Source organism: Protopterus annectens, chromosome 11.part0, assembly GCF_019279795.1.
Source record: "Protopterus annectens isolate FY-2018-M chromosome 11.part0, PAN1.0, whole genome shotgun sequence".
NCBI lineage: Eukaryota > Metazoa > Chordata > Ceratodontiformes > Protopteridae > Protopterus > Protopterus annectens.
In genome coordinates, this window is record NC_056745.1 from 679,607,470 (window position 1) to 679,628,863 (window position 21,394).

Genomic DNA, 21,394 nt, shown 5'->3' on the forward strand with positions numbered 1-21,394 from the left:
AATAGATGTAAGGGTATTGAGATGTGCTGTAACTTTCTCCGAGACAGCAGCATCTGTAGTACCCTGGAGGGTATCTCCCAACTCTTTGATTAGATCCCTCTGTAACCGTGTGAAATGGGTCAAATAGTTCAGGGATCGCATGGAAAAAGCCGCTGAACTAAAAATGCGCTTCCCATACCTGTCCATAGTCCTAGTATCTCTGTTAGGCGGATGGACAGATGAGGAAGATTCAGACATCTCCTTTTTCGTGGCCGCTGCCACCACCATAGCGTCCACTGGCACTCCCTTTGTCAGATAAGCCTTATCTTGGGGGGGTAGTAATATATTTATTGGGCTTTCTAGGGACTGGCTCCACCGTGTCAGGTGCTTCCCACGCCCTTCGAGCAATCAATTCCATCAACTCATCGAAGGGCGGAGTAACCCAGGAGGAAGAAGGGCGAGCATCGAATGCCTTCAGCAAAACTGACTCATCCTCAGAAGGGGGAAGGGATTGCCAATCACCTCTCTGCTTTAGGATCTCCAGGATGTCAGAAAAGGAGACATCCTCTGAGGGTGACTTTGGGGACCCTTCTGACTCATCCAAGTCAGTGTCCGATGTCAAGGATTCTTGTGGAGAATCCAAGTGTCTCCTCTTACACAATCTTTTCCTCGGAACTTCCTCGGGGGGGGGCATCCGAGGAAGCCTGCGAGGAAGAGGGGGCACCCTCCAGGGGTGGCTGAGACACTGGTGCTAGACGCTTAGATGTAGCCGTGGGTGCAGAGGAGGATAACGGTCCTTTATGGGAGGGAGAAGCTGTTTCTGCTGAAGTGGTTGTCTGAGTAGACAACACCTTCCTCATGAGGTCGAAGGCCCCCGGGTCCCGAGTCGATATCTCCCGGTTCCGAAGAAATCGGAGGAATTCCCGAGACAGGCACCGAAGGCATCGACCCAGAGGACGGAGCCGAGTCGATCCGAGCCGAGGCCCCGAGAGTGAGCGTCGGAACCGAAACATCGGTCCGACTCTCAGTCCCGGATCCAAGGATGGACCTTCGGCTCAGAGACTCCGGTACTGGGTCCGACGGAGTCGAGGTGAACGGACCTGACCGAGAAAAGGATGGTTCTGGCACCGAGGGCTCCACAATCACCAGATCAGCCTCTCCTGGCTCCGAAGAATGGATAGGCCTCGGAGGAGTAACAGGTGGAGATAAGGGAAGGCCTTCGAGTCTCGACACCAACTGGGAGGAGACAGAGATGAGTTTGGACAAGGCCATATTCTCCATCAATTTCTGCACCACGCGGTCTACATCGGTGTCGGAGAGGGGCCTGGAAGAACGCGAAGGAATCGAAGACGGAGCCGACCTCAAAAGTGCCGGAGGAGGGAGCTCCGGCACCGGTTCCAAGACTCGAGGCTCGGTAACTGACAACAGTTCAACACTCGGCCCCGAAGTCTGTGGAACCGGTGATCGAACTTTGAATGAAGAGCTCGGAGCCGATGACCTGGGCTCGGACGTCTTCGATTCCTTCGAGGATTTGGATGTCTGGTCTGATGCATCCAGAGCCTCTTGGAATGCAGGCTTCAAAAGGCCCCTATCCATAAGTTTCCTGCGCCTATCTGTCATGACCCTTCCACTGAAAGAATGACAGATGGAGCAGTCTTCTTGTAGATGGAGAGGGCCAAGACAGTAGACGCAGGAACTATGATTGTCTGTGACAGACATCATCTTCTGTCCACATTGGCACCGTTTGAAGCCCGACTTAGCTTTTTCAGACATGTTACAAAGTTAAATACAGTAAACAGTGAAATAGCCAATATAATTGCCCAGTCCAGTAAATTTGTCCAATCCAGCAAAATTTTGTCAAATCCTGTAAAATATAGTCAATCCAACAGTCAAATCCAGAAGTTAAAGGGTGGGGTAGGCCCAGAGGGAAAACTCTAATAAAGTATATAAAAAATATATACGGAACCGAGAAACCCTCGATACGCTACTCACACACACAGTCAACTTTAAGAATAAATTTTAAGAGAAAATATATAAGAAAAGAAATAATCAATCTTAGCTTGAGGTGATCCGAGCTCATCAAAAATGATGCGAACGTATGCAGCGGCAAACTAGATCTGAGGTAAAGGCAGAGGGGGATTGTGGGAGTTAGGTTGGTCTCGAGCTTCTTCTCGATGCAGAGCTTGCCAAGCGGCTGACACGGAGACGAGGATCGGCTCCGAACCCAGGTGTAAGAACAAACGGCGAGATTGAACACTCTCACATGCATTTTTATACATTTTTTTATACAAATGTGTTCTTATACTATACAACCAAAGTGCAATATTGTGTTCTAAAGAAGTACATATTTTTTAACACAGAATAATTTAAACACACCTATATGTTATATAATGTTTTTATAGCTAAATGGGATATACATAAACACATGTGATTGTTTTATATGTATACTTAGAAACTGCATGGCAACAGGATGTACTACAAATCTGTGCGGGTTGAATGAGCAGAATTAATGAATATTCATAAGGTTATGTTTTATTCATGAGAAGGTTAACTGATTGAGCATTCTCATTGGATCTTGACTTTTTAAAAATGTATTATATAGGGGGGAGCAACACACATTTCACTGTTCTGATGAAGTCTGCAGTTAGTAGATAAAGCGCTCAACCTGTGTGTAAAACAGTTTTAACTCTCAGGGGTTCGTTTTTTTGTTTTCTATTAAAAGTGATTTTTTGAAAGTAAGCATTTGCAGTGAGCTACGGTCCTTTATAGCATATATTTGGTATATTTTTGGTTATGTGGTTGTATTTACGCTTACAACTTGGTATTTGCTATTAAACCAAGTTGAAATGCATACATCAATGTAAAATAGTAACTAAACCATTGTTTTAGATTTGTATAATGCAAATGTTAATCGGTACTCAAGTCAATTTTGTACTTTAGTCAACTATGTACTTTTCTCAATTTTGTACTTTTGTTAATTTGGAGCTTTTCTCCCCAGGCATCTGCTAAAAAAAAGACGACCCGTGTCCAGTCAGACTTTCTAGGTAAACATATGTAAAATAAAATACAATAAAATAAATAAGTCATTAACCACTTTAGGCATGAAGGAGGGGTTGGTATGGAGTGAAACCCTATCCTTGTCGAAGGCGTGAAAAGGCTGGGAAGCCATTAAGGCTTAGGAGTTCAGTAACTCTTCTAGCAGAGGAGATTACTACTAGCAGAGGAGATTACTACCAGCAAAATAGTCTTCCATGTGCAAAACTTCAAGGAAGCTGAGACTGCAGGCTCAAATGGAGCCTGAGGAAGCTTTTCCAGTACCAAATTCAAATCCCAGGGAGGAGAACAGGTTTCCTGGAAGGTCCAATGTGAAGGACGCCTTTAAGAAAGATCTTAACCTCTAACCTAGAAGCTAACAGAGGAGAATGAGGCAGACATGCAGATATGACAGATAAATGGGCTTTAAACAGAAGAGAAAGCCAATCCAGCCTTAAACAGCTCACACAAATAAGAAAGAAACTATGGGAATGTCCACTGAAAAATGGATCTAGCCATTTCCTCAGACACCAGATGGAGAGCTTCTTCCATTTGGACAAATGGAATCTCCTAGTATTGGGTTTCCTGGCCTCCTGCAGGACTAGAAGCATTTTCTCACGACAAAAGGTGTCAGAAAGGGATCAGAAGCCTATCACCCATAGAGTCAGGCTCAGGAGATGTTAAATGTGGATGTATAAGAGATATATTGTCTTGTGTGAGAAGATCCACCCTGTGAGTTAACTTGTGAAGATTGCCTTTGGCCAACTATAGAAGAGGGAACCAGTGCTGGTGCCAAAAGGGTGTCATCAACAAGATTTTTGGTTTGTCCTGCTGTATTTTCAGCAGAACTATCTGAAGGAGTGGGAAGGGAGGGAAATGCATAAAGAAAACACCACCTTCCACGGAAAAGGGTAGGGTGCCCACCTTCCAAACCAGAGGATCTGGGTCCAAAGTAGAGGATGTGTAGACTTTTTACCTATCCCCTCCATCATCCTGCGGGGTCTTTATCCGAGGGAAGAAGGGTAGTGGAGGGCAAAAATCTGGAAGGTCTATCTCCAGACATTGAAATTACAGCAGGATCTGCAGGGGGCATTTGAAAATAAATGTGCTTTCCTCAGGGACCTTGCAAAACCTGTCTGGCCTTTTTGGGGCTGGAGGTTGTGAATCTGGGGTTTTGGATGCAGGAAGAAAGGCATCTTGAAAAGGTCTCGACCTTGAGAGAGCCGAAACTCATATCTACATTGTCCTGGTGCCAGTCACTTGAAGATCAAGCCCAGTGAGGGAATGGAAAGCCCTGAAGGAATTGGGACAGACCTTGACCCTGAAATCTCAGCTCCTTTACATCACCAGCAGTGCTATCAATGCCAAACACTGCATAGTGATAGACAAGGCTGAGGGCAGCAGTCCAGAAATCAATAATGCTAACCACCTTGATTGTTCCATTGACATCAGCCCTACTACTGATTGTCTGTTATTGGTCAAACATGAAGTGTGATCTGAAGAGGACCAAGTTAGAAAAAAGGTTTCAGGAGCAGCAAAAATTTGGAAATGAAGAGGCTCGACTCACCCCAATGTTAGTGGAGAAAACCAAAGACCACATTTGCTGCTCAGAAAGAAAACCTTGCTACATCCTAGGATGCTCCAACTTGAACAAAACAAAATTCTTTGACCTGCTGGACCTTGTGGGATGGGAGTGAAGAGTTCTAAGCTCTGGTTCTGACACTGCAAAGGCAAAAATTACTGGGTCAGGTCCTGGAAGGCATGGCATCCCAAGATATAGTAAATCATGGATGGTGCTCTGTGTGTGGAAAAGGCAAAAGTCCACTGGTGCTGGCATTTTAGAGGCCTGAGCAGAAGGCATGGCAGGAGAGGAGGAAAAGCAGACGCACACCTGAGCTTCTCCAATTCTAAGTACTTCCTTCTGTCATGAAGGGCTGAAGGACCGAAGGAAGTACAAGTACAAAAACAAAAACTGCCAAAGCAGCTCAGATATTTGGTGTGATGATACTGTGGGTGAAAGATCTGGTCCCACACTTAAATTTTCTAAGTTCTTTACAGGCTTCTGGAGTTTCTCTTTTGACACTTTGACATGTCAGAATGGACCACAAAAACAAATGTCCAAGAAAATGCAAGGCAAAGAAACTGTTGCACAACTGCTGTTAGAAGCATCAAACTTGATTTACTGACACCAGTGCTAGGTCTTCCATAACAGTAATACACTAAAATGGCTAAAAAAAAAAAAAAAAAAAAAAATATTTTTATATTAATCTTTTATATTGTTAACTGGATAACCTTGCTTGTAAATTTTTTTTTTCTCTTTTTTGGCTCACTTTTGTACGCACTCTTTGCAAATTGTTTTTCCCTTACTTTCTTGTAATATAGTAAATGTACTTCTTAAACTCTGGAGCTTAACTCCTCGGGCCTCTACTGAAAATGGACATGTATCCAGCTAGACTAGCCCGGTCAACAAATGTAAAATAAAATAAAATAAATAAAATAAAATCAAATCAAACAGTGAAGAACCTTCAGGAATACAAAGGAAACACAGCCCAGACAAAGGAAGTGGTGCCAGAAAGGTTGAGAAGGAAGGGTGGTTGTAATAAGAACATAATTCTGCTAAAGAGGATGAAGAGACAAACATCCAACAATGAAATGATGCTGCATACGTGCACACACCAAGGCAGACTGTTTTGGGCAGAAAAATACTGTTAAGACAAAGCACTAAAATTCGTTGTGACAACATATGATGTAACAGTTGGTGAGGAGGAAGGGATCTAGAGAAAGTGCCTTTCCAAAAGCACTGTAGGTAAAGGTGGGGTGGGGGGCACTTCAAGCCTGAAAGAAGTTCTTATCAAGTTCTGTAGGTGATCAGGATGACCTACATTCAAAGATCCACTGTTCTTCCATGCTGCAGTTTTTATTTTAACTATCGCTGGAGTTTACAGCACTACATTTTACTGACAGTACACCCACAGTACAGAATTATACCCATTACTGTCAAGTCAATGGTAATTTCCTGAAATCCTTTGCACAATGTGACTCATACTTCTGCATTAATACATAAATAAAGTTGAATCTGAAATACAGAACTCTGGAGCAAAGGTATGGTTTTGTGAACTAGCAAATCTACAAGAACTACAACTAATGCATGAAATGTAGGTGAAAAGTTGTGCTGTGATGCTACTACAATTCAGCAATACTTGGCAAGTACAGTTTCTTACAGTTAATGCACTGAAAAATATATACCCAGAATGAGTGTTGTGGCCTACAATCTCAAATTACTTGGTACCATCGAGGTACTAAAGTACTATTTTCCTGCAATGAAATTTCAGAAGTAGTCAACAAGTATTGGTAATGAACAGAAAGTATTCAATTGTTAACTAGTTGTAATTTCAGCTCAAGTATGAGGCTGGTGTAATTTAAAACCAGTTAATAATTTGAAAAGTGCAAGACTTGAGTTTTTTTTTCTTTTCGACATTAACCTTCATTTAATGTACTCAGCCTACTTCGGGCCCATTTTAGTTAAAAAACCGCTGCATTAAAGCAAATAAACACTCTGAAGATAGGGCGTGCGTGTAAGCATTTAAGTTTAGATATCCGGAAAACACACAAACTTTTGCTTACCATTTCCAGCTCTTCTCTTAGTGCACAAATTGCTCTCTCTCTGGTCGATACTAGCTCCTCCAGGTATTGATAACGCAGTTTTTTTCTTGCTCTACATTCTCTAGCACTCTGTCGACTTCTTTCAAGCTTTGCCTTTAAATCAATTTTTGCTGGTTTACGTCCACGCTTTCCAGGCTTCTTTGCTTTGCCCCCTACAACCTAAGTTACAAAGGAAAACTCAATAGCCAGCTTAAACTCTTGCAAGAATTTCAATATTTTCCTACAGGTATTCTTACTTCTAAAGCAAAATACTACTACTTCTGTAGTAACCATATACTGCTGATTAATTCACACACACAAAAATCAGCATTAAAATTAAGACCCAGGCCCCAGGAGAATATGGGAAGAAACACAAAACAGTAAAATTTGTCAAATGCACAATCTCGGTGCTTAAAAACAGTAGCCTATATACCTCTCAACTATCTGTTCCTTATAAAACTGACTTCACTAAATAATGACAGACATTGGGGTTTCAGACTTCATATCCTTTAGTAAATGCAAGGTAGCATAAAAACATTTATTCTGGCCACTTTCTAACGTTATGAGAAATATTTAACTTTTCCCCACAGTCTCTGGCCCTTATTTTTGACTTGTTCCAGATTTCTTGTGCTAACAAGTCCAGAGGTATGTTAGCCTGAAATCAGCAATGGTTAACATCCTCCATGACTGTCATCACAGTATAGTCTCTTTAAGACCACCTTTACATGAATGTCTGTTAGAACAGTGGTTTCTGAAGAGAGTGGCAATTTCATCTCATCCTCAAACAGCTCAACATGGTCACCGAGTAGCATCTACTCACTTCCACACTGTAGATCACCTCTACCTAATAAAATTATTTTGCTTTGCCTGGATTCTAAACTTGCTGCTCCAGCCTACCAGAGGTTCCTCGTAAGTGCTCTTTTTTCTTAGCTACAGGATAGGAGAGGAAACAAGTCAACTATTATATTAACTTAATATTTTTTTCCCAAAAACTTTATTTGATTTTTGCACTTACAGATAACATAGCAACAAAACTTATTAAAGGCAAAGTATACAAGTAAAAAATACAGGGATAAAACTGTAGAGCAAACAAAAAAACTATATTGCACTTATTTACAACGGTGCCATTCAACCAAGTCAATCAGGTATTCAAGTATATACTTGCTTCAAAACATTTGATAGAAAAGTGGGGCAGACTAACATCAGGTTTAAAACAAATGAAAAAGGGGGATGGGAACAATGATGATGGTTAGATAGAAATAAAGTTAAATAATTTTCCCCAAAACTCCAGAAGATAGGGTTGTTTTTTTACTATTAGACATCACAATTTTATAGGCTAGCAAGTGCTTGGTAGCCATTTGTTTGTAACCCCCCCCCCCCCCATGTAATTGCTAGTCTGTCCATCCATCTGGATGCAATGAAAAGTTTCATTAATAGCAAAACAGTAATTAGGGTACAAGTCTGATTTGGTGACAAATCTGGGGGAGGAATGTAAACTCCCATGACAGGGTGGATTTTTCAAAACCCATCTTTTGGAATTGGGCCATTAGAGAGAGTTCCAAAGTTTATATACACATTTATAACTCCAAAAAAAGATGGAGTAAGTCCGCTTTATGGAATTCACAATAAGGACAAACTGGTGGAAGGATTAAATTTATGTAAAACAGTGGGAGTAAAGTAAGCGTCATTAAGAATCATGAGTTGCGTGTACATCACTTTTTTCAAAGGCAGCATCTTAGAAGTTAATTTAATTGACTGTTTTGTTTTGAGATCGTAGGCTTCAAATTAAGCCAATGTTTTGAGAAGAGAGTATAACAGTTATCAAGCTATATATATTTGCTATAATTTTTTTCCTTGATAACATTAATTTACAAAGGGAGTTGCAGGTGTCTATGTCCCTATCCGTTAAGCTACAATTGGAGAGGTACTAATAACATAACTGTTTAATCTGCCTTAGGATTAATTGTATAACTTTTATGTAATTTAAATTGAGCTCTTATTTCTGTGATAGTACAATCATGAAAGGGTAGAAAATCTAGGATGGTTATTTTTTTTAATACAGGGAAGTTATTTAGATTAAGCACAGAGTTATTAAGTTTCAAATTCGAGTTAAGGTGTAGGGGTTGCAAAGTCTTCATAGTTGCAAATAGACTTAATGATGAAAACAGTTTTTGTAGGTTAGTTATAGAATATTTTATTGGGTTAATCTTATAGGTTAACAATTTCTTTTTATGAAAAGGAAGTGCTTTGGGGTTAAACTTGAGCGATTTTATATATTTATAATATAGATTTACCCATATAGGTGGCCATGTGCTGTTTGTCAGGTCATGTTCAGTGATTTCTATTATTCTACTACTATTAATGGTATCAGAAATATAATCTGAAATCTGGAAGATTAAATCCTCCATTTAGTTTCGGTTGTATTAACTTATGGTACGATATTCTTACAGACTTTGGAGACCACATGAATTTAGCCAAGAATGTGTGCAACCTTCTAAAGAATTTATTGTATACCATCACTTGAAAGGTCATGAATACCTTCTTGACTATTTCAGCTTTTTACAGAAAGGATAACTTTAAGTTAGTCCATCTACTGCAGTTCTGTATTATATTTTGCCATTTATTCAAGATGCTATTTTAATAAAACTCCCTTTTATTTTGGTAAAAAGTAATCCTAAGGTATTTGGTAAATTGTTTTTATTTTAACTGTATTTGAATGGTGATATAATAGTAGTTTAGGAGAGTGGAAATAATCACGATAGCTTTGAGAAGGTGTCAATAGCCTTCAGTAATTTAGAAATATCTGAACTTGGTAAAGTATAAGTTTAGGTCAACATCAAAAGCTTTCAGGAATATTTTGGTACTGAAGAGTACTGCAGGATTATGATAAGTATGCTGTTTAATAAGTAGGAAAAGGGGTCTAATGTATTTCAGATATAATAGGTACAGATTTTTGGAGAGAAATTAATCTAGCTAGGACTCTGGACGGTAATTGTGCTTCCTCAACATATTTGGCTAGACTTGCTGTTTCATAAAAAGTGACAGGTTTTTAGTATTCAACAAGTAAAGGTCTTTTTGGAATTTTAATCATTGTTCCTCAGTTTGTTTTATTAAAGCACTTCTGTAGATCTAATTCCAGTTTGTGAAAGTTTGATTAGGGTTTCTTCTTTCTTCTGGAGTTTTTTATAATGTGCTGCTTTACTAACAAGGAAACTCCTTATCTGAGATTTAGTAGCAGCCCATTCAATGTCCACCGGGTGTTGGGAGGTAAAGATTTTTTTCCAATAAATCTTTTAAGAATATGTTGATCCCTTCCAGGACATCCTGTTTCAGTAGGCAGCTGGGATTTAGAGTCCAATCGTATCCTCTTTGGTTTAAATTCTGTTTATCATGCCAGTTTATATTTAATGGAATTTTTGAATGGTCAGAAAAGAATCTGGTGTTAATATAACGTGTTATGCCCATATTCAAAAATAGGTCCGAGATTAGGAAGAAGTCTAGACCACATTTTGCGGCAATGGGAATAAGTAAACTTTTCTTTTGTGGTACCAAGGGATCAAATAGTTCAAAATCATGTTTAAGCATTCAAACTTATTAAATTCAAACCATGTTAACTTATTTTGCCCTTATCTAAACAGAAGTATCACATTCTGGTAAAGCTGCAAAAAACAAGCAGTAAATATGACATGATACTACTATAACCACTGAACAAATTATCATGGAAATTAACAACAAAGACAGGCATCCTTAAGAAACTGGACCCTCCCCAGTATGGCTTTGTCAAGGAAAGTCATGCCTACTAAACCTGGTCTAATTCTTTAAGGTGGTCACCAAGGCAATAGATGAGGGGGAAGGCAGTGCATACTGCCTATCTGGACCTGGCCAAGGTGTTTGATACAATATGCCACTCAAATGTAGTTTACAAACTCGCCAAACTGGGCATACAACCCTACATAGTTCACTGGATTGCCAGCTGGCTCACAGACTGGACCCAAGAAGTCAGGATTGGTGATACCATCTCCACTAACAGACCCCGTTCACCAGTGTGGTACCTCAGGACTCTATGCTGGGACTACGCCTACTTTTTTTTTGTAAACATCTTTATTATCACTTGTGAAAAAGGCACATTTACATTTATATAAAGGTAATCAAACTGCATTAACAAGTTAAACATTATGCTTCACATATATTGCTATACATTATACAACTTAAGCAAACATTACATAAAATTATTCAATTCCTGCCCCCTTTTTTAAACTAGAAGCATCTTTATTAAATCATCACTAACATAGGCAATCATAAATTTATATAAATGAAAACCAACCACACCAACACAATCCTAGTTGCAAGCATTTTAATCACAAACCACACTGAGGCACTCCCAGTTGCAAACATTATACATCACTTATGATCTACCCAATCATTTTCAGTCAAACATTACACAGCTCATTTAAGTCCTGCCTTCTAGTCAAACCTCATTCTTCCCCTGTATGTATTGCTCCCACAATTCCCATTTTTTCCTATGTAGTTTGCTCCTACTTTTTCTAAAAATCTCAATTCCAGTTGTTATATCTCTATTATATTCACTACTTCTAATATAGCTGGTTTAGATTTTGATTCCATTTTCTAGTAATTGTTTTTTGGCAGCCACCATTAATTAGAGACAGCAAGGCCTTACCATGTCTAGACAATTCTGATTCTGTATCACAGCTCAGAAAAATCATCTCCCTCGTTATACCAATCTGCCCACCCAGCATCTCCAACAGTGTATCCCTCAGGGAATCCTTAACATCCACCAACTAACTGCACTCCCAGAAAATATGTTCCCAATTACCTATTTTGTACCAGTCATACCACCATTTGCTATCTACCCCAGGAAAAATTCTCTGGACTCTACTTTGGGTACAAAAATATCTCTGTAAACATTTCCAAACAAAAATCCTAAAGAGACCTCTCCTACTTCGGCAAGTACTTCTCAGAGGTAAAGGCTAATGTCAAGGGTTTCAGCTGACCAAGTTTGCAGATGACTGCAAATTGGGTGCTATCATACATTCTTCCCATACCATGACACAAACATCTTACAAGGGAGTCTAACACAGACAAGTCATGGATTATAAATAAATGCCAAGGAATGCTATAGTGCCTTCTGGGAAAACTGCCACCCAGGCTAATTACTCCATCGATAAGACACCCCTAAGAGTTGACCTGGTAGTCAGGAATCTGGGAGCATATGTAAACTGTAAATCAGGCCTTTGACCAACATGTGGCCAAGGTATTAAGAAAATCATTTTATGTCTTCCAACTTTTAAGTAAGGGCATACATCCAGGTCCAAGGTAGACATAGTGCCACTTCATTCTGCCTTTATCAGACAACATTGAGTATAATGCCTAGTTTGGCATGTACCTGACCAGACATATGCAACAGGTGAACACCCACAAAAGTTCCATACGAGGCAAATCCAGGGTATAAACACATTGTCTTAAATGGATCACCTTAAATCCCTCTCTCTATAATCAGTCTCCTGTAGGTTACCGAGAAGCAATCTATACCTGGTGTACAAGGCATCTCGAGGACCTTCTGCACATCTGTAAAACACAGCATCAGAACCACTAAACCAAAGGATTTAAAATTTTGCTTTTGACATAAGTAAGACATGCTGGCAAGACAGATGCGTGTCTGAGGATCCCCATGCTCTGAACAGGCTCCTCATCCATGCGAAGCAGAGTCCATCCTTATCCTATTTAAGTGTAACCTTGACCAGTGGATGGGAAATCCAAAATTCACTCTGGGTCTAGCCCTGCTTGTGATAGTATGGGCATTACAGTCTGTGTCTAACACCCCACCCCCACATAATTTCTAGAATCATCCACATTAACATACGCCACCTAATAAATGCACATGACACATAGGGACACAATTGGGTCAGGTTGCATCTCACCCTCACAAATAATACTCTCAAGCTGGCATTCTAATATGCCCCTTACAGCTGTCCCGTTTCACTGTTTGTGATTCAGACGTGCTTCTCCTACATTATTTTTTACTATGCAGAACAGGTGGTAGGGTGCTAAGAGACTGGAGACACTACTTGTATTCTCAGTGATGGGCAGACTGATTTTCTTTAAAATGTAAGCTGTGAGTCACCTTAAGTTGCTTTTTGGTAGCTCATTCTTGGGTTCATTTAACTCTAGTACGGATGGCCTGCTTCTAACCCTATAATATCATAAGGGCTGTGCTGAGTCGGTAAAGCAACATCGGGATCTAATGAATTGTGGCAGGTTGTACAAGTCTTATATTACTTAATACCAGGGTAGAGCACTAATCACTCAGTCAATAACCAATTACAGGCTCAGCCTGGAATCAATCCAACCATTCATCGACCCACCCACCCATCCACAACCCCTTTTTCCTATTTTTGCACATGGGCTCGGGGTGTCACTTCAACAATGATAGAGCCAGTGTTCTCACTGTCGGGTGGCTAGCCTAGGATCACTTACTTACTGATTTATTTACTGATTTTTAATGCTTGGAATGCTTTCCCCAAGACCTATTTGCTCTTACTAGGCTTATCTGTATTATTTGTGATTAAACCTGTGTTTTGGTGCTTACCGCAAGTAAAGACTCATTCATGTTTTCTGTGCATCTTCTTTTCAGGTGTCTACAAATGTACGTTTCCACATAAGAAGTCAAAGATGGTATTAGAATTTTCATTTAAGACTTAAAGTCAACCAATTGTAACTTTAACTGGTAAATTTGGTATTTATAGTTTAATATGATCTATGTTGATCTAAATTTCATACCCCCCCCCCCAAAAAAAAAAAAACCTTAGGCTCGTAAAACAGTTCTCAGTTAACTACAATTTTCCTAATTAACAGAATAAATATCCTCTTTGGCAGCCTAGGAGATGGTCCCTCTCATTGACTCTAGCCCTCTCTTTGCAGGGTTCCCCAGCAGATCTCGCAACTGTCCCTATTTTGTAGATATCCCCTGATGTTTCTCAAAGTTTTGTTCCACTCCTTCTAAAATTGTAAATCTTTTTGAGAACTGCTAAGGCAATACTGCCATTTAAAATGTGTACCTAATTTGGGGACTTTTTCTATTTTACTTTATTCCAAATTCTGTCCGTAAAAATTGAGAGCTGTACTGCCCAGGAGTGGGAAACATGGCCTAAAAACTCATGAGGGAGACTTGACTGCATGCACAGAAACAGAATATTACATCAAGGTCATCTAGTCAAGACAATGGAGACAAAAAATAGCAAAAACGTGATAGAAATTGAAGCAGAAACTTGATGGAAGGTGAAGCAAACATTGCCAAGTACATTTCTATAGGTTTGTAGGCATGTAGTAGGCCAGCTGCCCTTCTGGGCCATTTTAAGCCTAGTCAGTTTCCCTTTTTGTGCTCGAAACAACTTATCCCATTTGGTTATAGACTGGCTTTAACCATCCCATGGTCAATAATTATAGATTACCTCTAAGAAGAATAACTGGCTTTATACTATAGGTAATTTGAGGGGACCCGTGCATGGGATACAGCATTTAGGAGTTGCCTCTGTCCATTAGTAGTACAGGGGCAGCCCTGGGGTAAATTTTCTGGTTCCCATCTGTAGATCTAAGTTGTGCTTGACTATGGACAGGGGGGAACTTCATTTTATGAGGATGGGGGAGTCAGTTCCCCATCATAATTATCTTCTGCGAGGGAAACATGCTATTTCAAACTGTTCTGCTGATATAGCAGAAGAGATTTAGATCTCTAGACCAAGTATATCGGATGCTATTTGACTTGCTGATATGCAGTAAATCCATCAGTAATGGGGTGGAGGACATCTTGTATGCCAGGCACAGGTCACATCTTTGCAGTCTGTAGGATACAGAGTACAGGGACAGGGTTTTGGGAGTCAGTCCATGTAGGATATATTATTTAACATTTGTTTACCAGGAAAGCCCAACTGGAACAGATCCCATTTTCAACAGAGGCCCACAAAAAAAATGTTCGACGTACGTCTTTGGAATGTGGTCTTGTATGCTTTTGTAAGGTATTAATGTGGGCGTTCCAGTTGTTACATGTGTCTGGACAGATACGTGCCAACGAAGGGTGTTATATTTCAATGACTGGCCTAATGAGTGCTGAATAAAGGAGGACAATGACATCACTAAGTCTAGACAATCCCTTTGTTTATAAGCTTTGCAGTATAGAAGTACTTTCATACAACAGACATATGTTGGTCAAAAGGTAGGTTATCTGTTCATACATGTCCCAAATGCCAAACCAGTAGAAAAACTTTTTTTCTTGAATTCCATATGTAACCGATTAAAGTGTCTACTAGGAGTAGTTGAGAAAGGAAGCTACTAATGAGGAGACCAAAGCTAGAATTGGGGGCACTGCAGCTAGATGACTAAAATAATTGCCAGGAGTAGTATGTGATAAAAGAATGCCAAAGAAGTTGAAAAGTATCCCACACAAAATAAGAGTATGACTACTGCTTCTGTATAGCCCTGAAAGGTGGGGCAGTGAAGGCAGAGCAGCTATGGGAGCTTGAGGGGGGTGGAGACAAAATGCCCAAGACAGGTAGAAGGATGCACACTGGAGCAGAAGAAATGAGAATTTCGGAACAGAAACAAGATTAAAAAAGGAAGAGTTTTTTTTTCTTCTTCTTCTTTTCATCAATACAGAATAGCAAACAAAATACAACAAAAACAGGTAACACATTCACAATAAACAGTTGTTATACATTGAAGGTACTACAAAGAGATAAAGTAAACAATAATATTTACACTATATACATAGATACTTTCAATATTCGGAAGAAAAGGTGTTACAATTCAGTACGAGTTGTTGTGAGTAGAAATCTAAATTAGAGAAGGGAAAGAAGAAAAATGAAAACTTTTGTGGATCACGGATATGAATTAATATGGGACCTCTTAATCGTAGTTAAGTCTGGTTATTTGTGCTGAGTAAAGCAAGAATAATATTAAAGACTTGTTCCCATAATTTCCCAAGCTTATTGTTTTTATTTTCTTTGTCGATTAACTGCTTGTGCTTTAGAAATATTGTTTGGTGAGATATGTAAGAGAGTAAATTCCCAGGTGAGAGTAGATGTCTTATAGCCCATTTTTTGCAGTTGAAGTTTAAGACAATTCCAAAATTTAAATACACACTTACAGCTCCAGAACAGATGTAGTATATCAGCAGTTTGGTCTTTACAGTGAGGACAGAATGGGGATTTCTTAGGGTTAAATTTATGTAAAATGGCAGGTGTGAAATATGCGTTATTATAAATCATAACTTGTGTAAATGCTAGTTTTAAGGGGTATAGATTTAATTGTTAGGTTAATTGGTTTAGTTATTGGTTATCAATGGAAGAACTAATCTTTCTCCAATAGTCCGAGATGGGTATATGTCTTGGATGGTTGTATTATCGAGGAAAGGAGTTCAGGTTTAGGGTTTGTTTATTTTAAGGTTGGGATTTTTGTGCAAAGGTTGTAATATCACAGTTTGTGCAAGATTTAAATATTTAAAGAATTTTTGTGTTACTGATATAGAGTGTTTCAGGGGTTCTAATATATTGTATGATTTTAATAAATTTGTATTTATGAATGGTAAGGCTTTGGGGTTGATATCCAGGTTTTTGGTGTGTCTTTGGTATATTGTAAGCCACAGTGGGGACCAATCTTTATTCTTTGGGTTATATTCAGCTATTCACAATACCCTGTTAGACTTTATAATTAGGTAATATATCTCGAAATTGGAAAGGTCTAAGCCACCTTTATATTTTGGGGTTGTGAGTTTTTCATATGAAAATCTGTTTTTTTTTTTTTGGTTCCCATATGAATTTTGCAAGGAAAGTATGAATTTGTCCAAAAAATGTATCGGCTAAGTATAGCTGAGTAGTCATGAATATATAAAAGTAATCTGGGTAACACATTCATTTTTATTACAGAGACTTTGGCCATAAATGGTCATTTTAGATTTTTCCATCTATTAAAGGTCTAAAATAATATTCTGCAATTTTTCCGTTATATTATTTGAGTTGAAATCTTTGTTTGTGGAAAAAGTAATGCCTAAATAGTTGATTACTTCTTTTTTTTCAAATTACCTACCAGAGGTAAAATTGAGAATGGTTTATGGGTTTTTAAAGGAAATATGCTAAGTTTTTTTAAGATTTAGTTTGATATCTTCAAGAAGTGTTCCATAGCCGATAATATTTTATTTATATCCGAGATTGGCGTGGTACAGTAAATATTCAAATCAACAGCAAAGGCCGATAGGAAGATTTTGGTGTTATATATTATTGGGGGGTTATTATAGGAAGATTTTGGTGTTATATATTATTGGGGGGTTAAAGTAAAGATTTTGTTTAATACTTAGGAAGAGTGGTTCTAGGTATAAATTAAAAAGTATAGGAGATAGAGGGCATCCTTGACGGGGTTCCATTTTTAATTGAAATTCTTTTTTGACCAACTTTTGGTAATATATAGGGATGTATAGGGGTTATTATATAGTATTTGTAGAATTTGGATAAACTTTTGGGGTACATTAAAATAAGGTAACGTTTGGAGTAGAAATTCTATATTTACTCTATCAAAGGCTTTATGAGCATCGAACTAATGCATATGTTTGAATTAATATAATTAGCTTAAGAGATTAGTGTATTGAGAGTTTGTCTGTATGTTATAAAACCAGATTGTTCAGGGGAAATAATTTTATCTAGCAGGTTTTTCAGTCTGTTTGCGAGTATGGATGTTGTCAATGTTTAACAGTGAGATAGGTCTATAACTATCTGGGTTTTTTGGGTCAGCTCGCTCTGAGTATAAAAATAGTTTTAGATGCATTAAAGTGCAGATCATTAATTTTATTATTATATAATTCAGTATATGGAACAGAAGGAGAGCTAAGATGGGGAGAACGTTTTGTAAAATTCAACAGTGAGACTGTCTGGGCCTGGAGCTTTATGTGATTTCATTTGTTGAATTGCTGTAATAGAGATAGGTTCACTTAATTTTTTCTGTTGCTTTAGGTCTAATTTCGGGAAGTTGAGTTTTTGGAGAAAACGTGCTCTTATCTTCTTTTGAGGATATTGATAATTGTTCTCCATAGGTCTGAGAATAAATTAGTTCAAAGGTTTTAATAATATCTTCAATTTTGGTGCAAGTATTTCAAATATTTGGGAGTGAGGTTTAGTTTGGGTTATAATTCTGACCAGTGCTCGAGATGGCATTTGTACTTCATTAGCGTAGTTGGCTAACATTATGGTTTCACAGAAGGATAATTTGTTGTTATGTAAGAGGTATAATTCTTTTTGAAGTTTCATTATTTCTGTTCGAGTTCTATAGTTAGCTAATAGGGCATTCTCAAGCTTTTGTATCTTGGTTTCTAAATCCTGTTCTTTAAGCTGAATTTTTTATAGTAGGCTGCTTTTTTAATAAATATTCCTCATTTGAGCTTTGGTTGCTGCCCATTCGATATCCAGAAGTAACCGAGATTTAAGAATGTTAGACAGGGTTAATTTGAGTAGGGATTGGATATCCTTTATTATCTCCTTTTTGGTTAGAAGGTTGGGGGTTCAGAGACCAAATGTATCCTTTTTTCGTTGTACTATTCTTTGTAATTCCAGTAAGGTTTAATGTAATTTTGAAGTGATCTGAGAGGTATCTAGTGTAGATGGTCATTTCATATAACTTATAGCCCTGGATAAGTTCTCTTAGAGTTAAATGAGCTTGTTTTGTTAGGTATTATAGTTGTACTTTATTTATCTTGGTAGGGATTTGGAAATGTGTTCCAGTCTCCACCCAGGACCATATAATAATTTTGGAATTTATTTAAGATCAGGTATAACGAGGCGAAGAAAATGTGTTTATTTTTACAATGGACATAGACATTAAGGATAAGAAGAGGTTTAGAAATATTTGGGGTTATAATAGTTACATACCACCTTCCCTCTTTGTCCACTTTAGTTTTTAAAATGTTGTCTTGGAACTGGTTCTTGATTATTATAACTACCCCTGCACTGTTAGTTTTGCCTTTGGAGGCTATAATATCCCTTTATCCATTTTTTCCCTCTAATTTCTGACCATTGTTAAAGAGTCAAATGTGTTTCCTGAACTAATATGAAGTTTGTTTTTGCTTTTATGATGAGGTGTAAGAAAAGGTTTTTTTTCTTATTCTGGAGCCCTTTCATATTCCATGAGCCAAATTCTCACATTTATGTGTCTTGAGATGTTGGTGAAGTAAATCTTGTGTGATTTTATGTATTGATAAAATAAGAATACAAAAGCATCCTATTATTCCCATCCCAACCCTGTGCCTAATCACTACTCCCATGGGCCAGGAACAAAGCAGGGAATAAGCAGTTATTAGTTTTATAGATCTAAACTTCAATAACGTAGTTACATAATGAGTTTTAATATTTAAGTGATAAATGGTAACTAGTGTCCCTGCAACTATTTTCTCTACATTGACAAAGCTTAACAAGCTAACCCCCCACAAAAAAAAAACACCACTAATCTGTCCCTAACCTCTTCAATATAATTTGTATAAACATGACAGAACAGTTAGAGTGTAAAATCTAGAAGATTAGTAATAATTAAGAGATATAAATTTGAGAGTTATTAATAGGACCATTATACTGGGAGTTATTAAAAGGACCATTATACTGGGTAGAGGTCAATCTAGGTTATTCAGATTGTTGCATCACCTTCATTGTTCCCTATATATTATCTAGTTAAGTCATTTCCAGGTAACATAGCAAGTTATTTTTATTCCTTAAACAAGTTCAAGTCTTTTGAAAAGAGGCTTTAAAATTGTAGTAGATTCCAAAGATTTTTATAGGAATGTATATATGAATGTTAGTACAACAGTGTTATATTAGAAGCTATTGGTAGAACTGTTAATCTTTTCCTTTAACATTCATCACTATTGTTAAGCTAATAAGTTCCAATATTATTTTATGTATTCACCTCTGCTTCCTGTTCCTTCCCCCTTCCATCCACACCTTTTCTTCCCCTTATATGCAATGTGTAGGGCTGCATCCTTACACTGATCTATCTTTTGTTTGTGCTGCACGCTTACACTGATCTACCTTTTGTTTGTGCTGCTCATCAGTACTGCCCTGTTTGTGGTGCTCAAAATTGCAGCTGTAGGTAAATACAATTACTTAGCATGCATGGACGTGCACTCTTAGTAAGTGTCCTAGTATGCCTTAGTTCTAGCATCTATTACTTTAACAATACATGCTTCTTTTCACAGTAGTACTACTCAACTGTTTTGTGTATTCTTTTACACAGCATTGTATTAAATAATTATCCATTGATCCTAAACAAGTGGTTTAGTTGATCTTATAAAAAGTTTAGTTTACCAAGCTTTTTACACATATGAAGTAATATTATTATGTTTTATTGTAAACTGTAATGTTATGTTAAATCTCACAGGTGATTACTAGGCATATAATTCAGGAAATCATTGAGGTGCCTAGTCTAAAATTACAGATCAATGACTAATTAGGTACCTTGGTCAGAATCTCTTCTGTCTGTAACTAGGGGATTTCTCGGTGCTCGCTTTGTGAGTATAGGAGCGTTCCAAGTGTTTGATCGAACGTAGGGGGACCATTTAGGCATGCTGCATGTCCCGGAAGTGTTATGCTTTACCGGTGTATGGAGTAGAGCATGCTAGAGAACTTCAGTTCCTGGCATGGGAAAGTGCAGAGGCGGAAGCAGAGTTGAATTTCTTCGGCAATATAAGATGATAAAGTACTATAATATTATTGGTAGAGGCCTACAAAGGCCCAGCACGAGTCCAGAAGCTAAAAATCCATCTTGAAGTGCCAAATGCGAGCAAACATCCGTCTGATAGTCAGTGATTGCTCCTGTGAGTATATTTAACGTTCCAGTGATGAGATTTTTTTGAAAACAGCAAGAAAGGTTTCTCTGGCATCTTTTTGATTGGAGATTGTGTATTTAATCCCTTCTAGGTGGAAAGTTAGTACGTTTTGGTATTTCATTTGAAATTTAAGTTTTTCTTGTCGAGTAGGAACTTACAGTTAAGGGGAAAGAAGCTGTCTTGCTCGTCTTATTTGGAGGGGCAAATCTTGGGCCAACGTTATTGTGTTATTGTTCCAGTTTATAGTTCCTCCGCTTTTTTTGCAGTCAACAAAATTGTATTAACATCTTGAAAGTTTAACAGTTTAGCATATACAGGTCTGGGTTTATATGATACCTGGGGTTCTCTCAGTGCTCTACGAGCTCTTTCTATTATTATTTGTTTAGCTAATCCAGGTTCTTTAAGCAGTATGCTGAATATTTGTATGATGGAAGGAATCAGTTCATTGCAAGTTATAGATTCTGGTATGCCTCTTATGATGATATTACTTCTTCTGGATCTTGCTTCCAGATCTGTAAGCTTTGCTTGGATGTTTTGAATTTCTTTATCATGGGAATCAGATTATTTTCTCCTCATTTTCTGTGATTTTTGGCTTCAGATTTATCCAACCTGTCCATTATTTGGTTAAAGGTGTCTCCAAATGATTGTAGTTGTATAGATAAACCTTTTATTGCTTCTTGGATGGGAAGTAAAGCTGTCAATGTCCTCCAGGTTTGCTGGTTGATCAGATTTATTTTTGTTTCCCGTTTTAGATGCATCTGGTAGCTTTATCTTCTGTCTGTAGTTTAAATCTTTTTCAGAAGATAGTAAATCCGAAAGTTTTGTCTTTGATGTGGTAGAGTCCATATTTTTATCTTCTTTCGACAT

General features: G+C 38.1%; 1 protein-coding gene across 1 annotated transcript in view; it reads right to left on the bottom strand.

Annotated features, from left to right (window-relative positions):
- The window catches only part of CREBL2 (cAMP responsive element binding protein like 2), a 91,978-nt gene that overhangs the window by 50,513 nt on the left and 20,071 nt on the right, over nt 1–21,394 (bottom strand). The window contains exon 2 of the mRNA XM_044088137.1: nt 6,637–6,834. Within this exon, the coding sequence (XP_043944072.1) occupies nt 6,637–6,834 (198 nt within the window). The remainder of the gene's footprint in view (nt 1–6,636; nt 6,835–21,394) is intronic.